This window comes from Trachurus trachurus, assembly GCF_905171665.1.
Source record: "Trachurus trachurus genome assembly, chromosome: 16".
NCBI lineage: Eukaryota > Metazoa > Chordata > Actinopteri > Carangiformes > Carangidae > Trachurus > Trachurus trachurus.
The window spans coordinates 33,857,942-33,865,289 of record NC_139902.1 but is presented as its reverse complement, the minus strand read 5'-3'; the positions used below and the strand labels follow the sequence as shown (position 1 = coordinate 33,865,289).

General features: G+C 41.6%; 1 protein-coding gene across 1 annotated transcript in view; it reads left to right on the top strand.

The window, feature by feature from the left end:
* Positions 1–5,307: 5,307 nt before the first annotated feature.
* Positions 5,308–7,348, top strand: part of adam15 (ADAM metallopeptidase domain 15) — a 41,851-nt gene continuing 39,810 nt past the window's right edge. Inside the window, exons 1-2 of the mRNA XM_083990397.1 lie at positions 5,308–5,734; positions 7,200–7,291. Of these exons, the coding sequence (XP_083846523.1) occupies positions 5,545–5,734; positions 7,200–7,291 (282 nt within the window). The 5' untranslated portion in view covers positions 5,308–5,544. The remainder of the gene's footprint in view (positions 5,735–7,199; positions 7,292–7,348) is intronic.

Genomic DNA, 7,348 nt, shown 5'->3' with positions numbered 1-7,348 from the left:
AGGCCACGCCCACCTGAAGGCCACGCCCACATAGAGGCCACGCCCACCTGAAGGCCACGCCCACATGACATTTTATATTTGTCCTCAATAAAAATGTGATCAGAGTGAGCCAGAACCAGGGTTTATCTCTATCCCTTTAATTGTCGGTGCAAGCTGTTTTTAGAACGGCGGAGCAGAGCCGTGAGCTGCTCAGAGCTACGCTACGGAGGCTCATTATGGGATTTCTTGGTTTCCCTCATCATCAAACTCATCAAATACACAATCCAACAACTCCACAACGCTCTGGTGGACAAGTTGTGAGCTGCACATTCACCACGCTATGAGATAATAACACAACGTTACCACACAGAGTTGTTTTAGAGGGAAATTCATGTAAAACCACTGATGTACGTTGCCTTCAGGGACAGTTTTTCATCAGCAGTCTCTGTATTTCCCTCTAAAACAACTCTGTGTGGTAACGTTGTGTTATTATCTCATAGCGTGGTGAATGTGCAGCTCACAACTTGTCCACCAGAGCGTTGTGGAGTTGTTGGATTGTGTATTTGATGAGTTTGATGAGGGAAACCAAGAAATCCCATAATGAGCCTCCGTAGCGTAGCTCTGAGCAGCTCACGGCTCTGCTCCGCCGTTCTAGAAACAGCTTGCACCGACAATTAAAGGTAACAAACCTACTGCTGCAGTATGACTATAGGGATTATGGCGATGGGCCAATTTGTTGAACTAAAATGTTGAACTGTCCCTTTAAGACAGGTATAACGTAACAGAGCTGCACTGAACTGAACAGTAGTTACATTGTTATTGTATCGACCGACTTAGCTCCAGCTGTCGACCTGCTTTGTAAAGATCAGTTAATCTGCATATGAAGGTCACGGCGCTCTGGGGTAAAAATAAGAAAACACATTCCTCTGCTGAGAGAGAGAGAGAGAGAGGAGCGGGAAAATTACTTCAAGAAAAGAGATCGATTTTCGATTATTGCCGATTATTGATTTCCCATTTGACAGTTACAGTAAAACCAATTGCACCATTAAAGGGATAGTTCAACATTTTGGCAAATTGGCCCATTGCCATAATCCCTATAGTCATAGCAGTAGGTTTGTTACCTTTAATTGTCGGTGCAAGCTGTTTTTAGAACGGCGGAGCAGAGCCGTGAGCTGCTCAGAGCTACGCTACGGAGGCTCATTATGGGATTTCTTGGTTTCCCTCATCAAACTCATCAAATACAAAATCCCAAAACTCCAAAACGCTTTCGTGGACAAGTTGTGAGCTGCACATTCACCACGCTATGAGATAATAATGGAACGTTACGAAACGGAGCCGTTTTCGAGGTAAATACAGGGTAAATACAGAGTCTGCTTGCTGAAAAACTGTCCCTGAACGCAACACGCATCAGCGGTTTTGCATGAATTTACCTCTAAAACAGCTCCGTCTCGTAACATTCCATTATTATCTCATAGCGTGGTGATTGTGCAGCTCACAACTTGTCCACGACAGCCTTTTGGAGTTGTTGGGTTGTGTATTTGATGAGTTTGATGAGGAAAACCAAGAAATTCCCTTAGCCTCCATAGCGTAGCCCTGAACAGCCTGCTGCTCCGCTCCTCCGTTCTAAGAATAGCTTACACTGACAATTAAAGGTAACGAACCTACTACCTACTATAGCGATTATGGCAATAGGCCAATTTAGGCCAATTTGCCAAAATGTTGAACTATCCCTTTAAAAAGCAGTCGGCTGCTGAATTAGGCCCCATCCACACGAAAACGCGGCTTCACTGAATCCGATCTTTTTCTTAATCGTTTTGAAAAAAATCTCCGTAAACACGGCATCGTTTTCAGAAATATCTGCGTCCACACGATCACCTGAAAACGACCCAAAACGCTGTAGTACCTACATACTGCAGGCGTGTGTGTGGAGTGTGTGTGTCGCTGCAGCGCTGCCTGCCACACATAAACACTAAGACAGAGAAGAAGACGGGAAGTCCCCGCTGAAATTCAATAGAAGAAGAAGTCACCCGCTGTATTCAAACTCAAACATGGATTAAATGTTGACAGGGAGTCGTGTCAGAGTAAATATGACGATCAGTGATGATTAAACAGACGTGATTCAGCCGCAGCATCTGAGCAACCTGACGGTAGTCGGCCGTTGTTGTTACGTGCATAGACTGTCAGTGTGCAGCAGCTGCTGCAGCGGTGTGTGTGTGTGTGTGTGTGTGTGTGTGTGTGTCAGGTTACAGGTAGAGCGGCGGGGGGCATGACATCATCGTTTCTGAAAAAGTCCGTATTGGCCGTCCAGACGGATTCGCTGGGGCGGCGTTTTCAAATTTTCCCACTCTGGGACCCGTTTTCAAAAAATACCGTTTTCACCCCCCGAAAACGCCGGATCCGTGTGGACGCGAGGCCGATCCGATAAAGTATTTATCCGGATTCGAAAAAAACGAATTCGTCTGGACGGGGCCTTAGTCACTTAACTTCTCAAAGCACCTTAAGTTTGTATAGTACGACGTGTAGACGAGTAGTAAGGCCACATTGAGAAAAAACTAAACAAATCACAGACTACGAGAATAAAGTCGTACATTTATGAGAATAAAGTCGTACATTTACGAGAATAAAGTCATAAATTTACAAGAATAAATAATAATAATAATAATAATAATAATAATACATTTTATTTGGAGGCGCCTTTCAAGTCACCTTACAAAAAAGGAGTGGAGGCATCATAGCAGCAATAAAAACAAGACAAACAAAACATCAAGATAAAAAGTGAGTGCAGTGCAGAGTGTCTGGATTATAGAGAGTGTGCCAGTTTGAACAGGTGGGTTTTGTACATTTCCTTTGAGAAAAAAGTCAACATTACGAGGATAAAGTTGTAAATTTACGAGAATAAAGTCGTACATTTTCTACGAGAAAAAAAGTCATAACATTACGAGAATAAAGACGTAAATTTACCAGAATAAAGTCGTACATTTCAACGAGAAAAAAGTCATAACATTACGAGAATAAAGTCGTAAATTTACGAGAATAATGTCGTAAATTTACGAGAATAAAGTCGTACATTTTCTACGAGAAAAAAGTCGTACATTACGAGAATAAAGTTGGAAATTTACAAGAATAAAGTCGTACATTTACGAGAATAAAGTCGTACATTTCCTAAGAGAAAAAAGTCATAACATTACGAGAATAAAGTTGGAAATCTACAACTTTATTCTCAAAGTTTATGATTTTTTTATTTGTCAATGTGGCCCTAATACTCGGTCGTAGTGTAGCTGTAACTTAGATGTAGCTGTAAATTATTATTTCTTTTTAATTTACTATTTACTTTTTTTATTTTATTCTATTGTTTCAGACGCGGTCTTCACAGTCAGAAACAAGAATGAATGTCCACACTTGCAACTAAATGTCCATAGTTGGGAACTTTAAAGATCTAACACAATAAAATCATCAGTCGTCAACATTAGTTACGGGACGTTCTGGACGGAGAGAATAATAATAAAAGTGGAGGTGGAGACATTTTATCATCTGTATCTGTTCAATAAGAAAACAAACAGGAAGTTAAAAGATGTTGAAGAGCGTCGGTCACTGTGATGTGTGACGTGAACGATGCTGAGGCAGCAGCTTCCTCTCACCTCCACTCTGTGTGTGTGTGTGTGTGTGTGTGTGTGTGTGTGTGTGTGTGTGTGTGTGTGTGTGTGTGTCACAGGGTCAGATTACCAGTTGTGTAAGCCGCTGATCCAGCAGCACGTGCAGCTCTGGCTTCATTCACACTTTTAATCTGATCCTCAGTGTGTGATGTCATGGCTGTGTGTGAACTGAGTGTCCCTGAACGCACCATCTGAACTCACCTGAAGCTCCACCTGTAAACATCTGTCCAGGTGTTACAGCTGCTGCTGCAGACAGGAAGGGGTTAAATCTGTTTCTCTCTGTGTGTGTGTGAGAGATTCAAATACCTGTGTGAAGCCTCGGAGCGTCAGTGCCCTTTCAAAATAAAACCCACATTCCTGAGCCTGTTGCAGCTGATCAGTAATTAATCTGTAATTGATTATTTATTTATTTTTTTAAATCTTGATAAATAAAATGTATTATTATTATTATTATTATTATTATGATTAATAATAGAAGAATAAAAGAGAAAAGCAGAGCTGTAACATTGTGTCTCTCCTGTCCATGTCCTCATTTCCTGCCTGGGAGGTGGTGGCTCATCAACAACTATAAACATTTAAACTGTCCAATGAAAACATGAACTTCATCCAAACACTTACCGGTATTCTCTAATTCAATAATATTAGCCTAATGATAATAATAATCAAACGAAATATACAGAAATGTCTCGTTTGTTTCCCTCTGAGATGAGCTGCAGCTCAGTGTGGTGAGTTGTGATCAATAATCACTCTGGAGTTTTATTGATCAATCACTTTATTTAACTCTGTTTCAAAGGTTGAATCAATTTTCCGAACATCAATAGAAGAAAAACAGACTTTTCAATGTGGTTCATGAATCGGCCCTACAAAGGCAAAGTGCAGTATCTGCATTTGTTCAAATTTTTTTTTTTTTTCTTTGACCAATCAAAAGTGTATAAAGGCGAATTCTCTTCAATCTGGTAGAATCTGATATTGGTACTGCTGAAATGTCCAGAGTTATTGGGCTTTTTATTTTGCTGTCCATCCAAAAAAAGCTCTGTGAAACCAAGGCAACGTGCCGTATCTGCAAAGAGTAACTGTAGCCTACTAATTTACTCTATATACATCCATTTACATTTACATCCATACATCCAAAATTGGTCAGAAAGACAAACTACAAAATACATTTAATTCAGTCCACCTTTTTGGGGATTATTCTGTTATATGTATTTTAGTGATTATGTATGGGTTGGTATATTTGTGTTTAATTTTTGTATGTTGTTATTTATTTGAGTCTGATGTAAAGGATTCATATCTTGTATCAGATGTTTTTCATTAAATGTCATTAAATTAAATGTATCTAATCAATTATAGACGTGGTAGTTATTCATAATTTGATGCTTAAAGCTGTACAGAAAAGAAAATTGAATTTGAGCCCACTGTGGGGGTCTTAACATTAGTGTAATAACTCATCTATCAGACCATGTAGCCCAAACTTTGTGCAAAAGTCAATCAATTATAGTATTATAGTAGTTATTCATAATTTGATGCTTAAACCTGACAATGAAAAACACAAAAAGCTGTTTTTCTCAGTTTTTTTTCTTCGACTTTTATTTTGAAGGCTGGGGGGCGGTACTTCCGGTCGGTTTCCGGTTGTATTCCCTCACTCAGCTCGGTCGGTCCCGTTAGTTCCCGGTATAAACACGGGCGGACCTCTGCTGCTGCTCGGTAATAAGCTCCGGGACTCAGCGGACTCTCACCGAGCGGCTGCCCGCTGCTGGAGCTCCGTCTGCGGGGACAGAGAGCCGCGGAGCACCGGGAGGAGGACCGGAGGAGAACCAGAGGAGCAGCGGGGCTCTGCGGGTCATGGCAGCCGGAGAAGGAGCCTCCTCTCCGGCCACAGCAGCGACCTGTTGCCGGTGGTGACGCAGAGACGATGAGCGGAGCCTCGAGCACCGCGTTACCGTTACAGTTACTCCTGCTGCTGCTGCTGCTCGGCGGCCGTGTTGCCTTCACGGTCGGCCGGTCCCTGAACGCACCACAACACCAACACCAACATGAAGCGGTTCTTCTGGCTTCTTCTGGCACCGGGACCGGTACCGACGCCCTGACCGCGACCGTGACAGGTGAGAGCAGAGTAACGGAAAGTAACGGAGTACTTTTACTCAGATACAGTTCAAAGTTGTTCTGTCCTACTTCTGCTTCTGTGAGAGTTTTGATCAAGTTTATTAATAATTAATAATCAATAATCAAGGTGTGATTTGGTGGTGGTTTCCTGTGATTGACGTCATCGGTTTGAGTCAGAATCAGAGGAATTCATGACGTCATGACGCTGCTCGCTGGAATTTTAATTGACTGATCAGAAAAGTAACGGATCAATGGATCGATACTAAAGATGATCGATGGTCAGAACAGTGACGTCATCACCACAGAGCAGAGGCCCCGCCCCCCTGATCCTGTCCACTATAAGTACTACTCAGTGTAAAAAAAAGTAACTACAGCAGGGAGTACTCCTATTGTAATGGAGTAACTACAGTTACATTAATCTGATCAGGTCCTGTCAGTGTGTGTGTGTGTGTGTGTGTGTGTGTGTGTGTGCGTGACCTTTGACCTTGTATCTATTGCTGGTGTAGATCTCCGTCTAATCCGGTCGTTTCCTGCTGAGAACTTGAACCTGTTGAGGTTCATTCACATTAATGATGTCACCATTAGACATTCTCTTGGTACGATTATTATGTTTTAATTAATTTACACTATGAATGTGTAAAATCAAATATAGTCAAAATATAATTACACTCATTGTTTACACAAAATATTTCAAGTATCTGTTAATATATGACCAATTATTAACCCCCCAGGGGAAGCGTTATATTCATATTCAGCATATTCAGGTCATAAATTGTCATCTATTCCAAATATTTGCATTTATTTTAATCGTTTTTTGTTTTGTTTTGCTTTTTTTTAAACTAAAAATGACGTGTACGATCGCCAACACGCCGACACCAGTGAGTCGACACCAGGGCTGTATCCAGACATGTTGATGGGGGGGCCCAAGTGGGGGGCCCTGACGCACACACATACTTCTACTTAAATCACTGCAAGAAAAACTAGACGTACTGGTCAAAATACGACTGTGAAAGAAAAACTCAGTGTTTTATTCTTGGAAAAAAAAAAGACTCGACAAAACAACGTAACAAAAATGCGAACATTGATACAGGTTTTTTTTTTTTTTGCGTATATAAGAGCATGATGCGATTGTGGATGTGTGTTATTGTCTTTCAGTTGTGTATATAATAGAATGTGTTATATTATGTGGTATTTTATTGTTGCTGTGTGTTTTATGGGATGGCAGAGGGACTACCGATGGTATACATTGTAGTTCATAAAAGGCAGCGGTATTGTGATACTTTGTCTGGTTTGGTACCGAGGCTACTCACTTTGGTATCAACTCTAGTTCACACCGGCTCCTGATTGGTCGATCAAGCTCCGATTGATGTTTCCAGTAAAACCAGTAACTAAGTGTGTGTGTGTGTGTGTGTGTGTGTGTGTGTGTGTGTGTGTGTGTGTGTGTGTGTGTGTGCGTGTCCTCAGGTGTGGACAGACGACGGCGTCCGCTGCTGGAGAAGATTCGTCCGTTTGTCATGATGGACGGACAGAGACGAAGCCTGGCCGACGCTCTGCAGGTCAGTTGGTTCCTTAAAGGGTTACTCATAGAGACACATACAGAGTAACTAATGGTT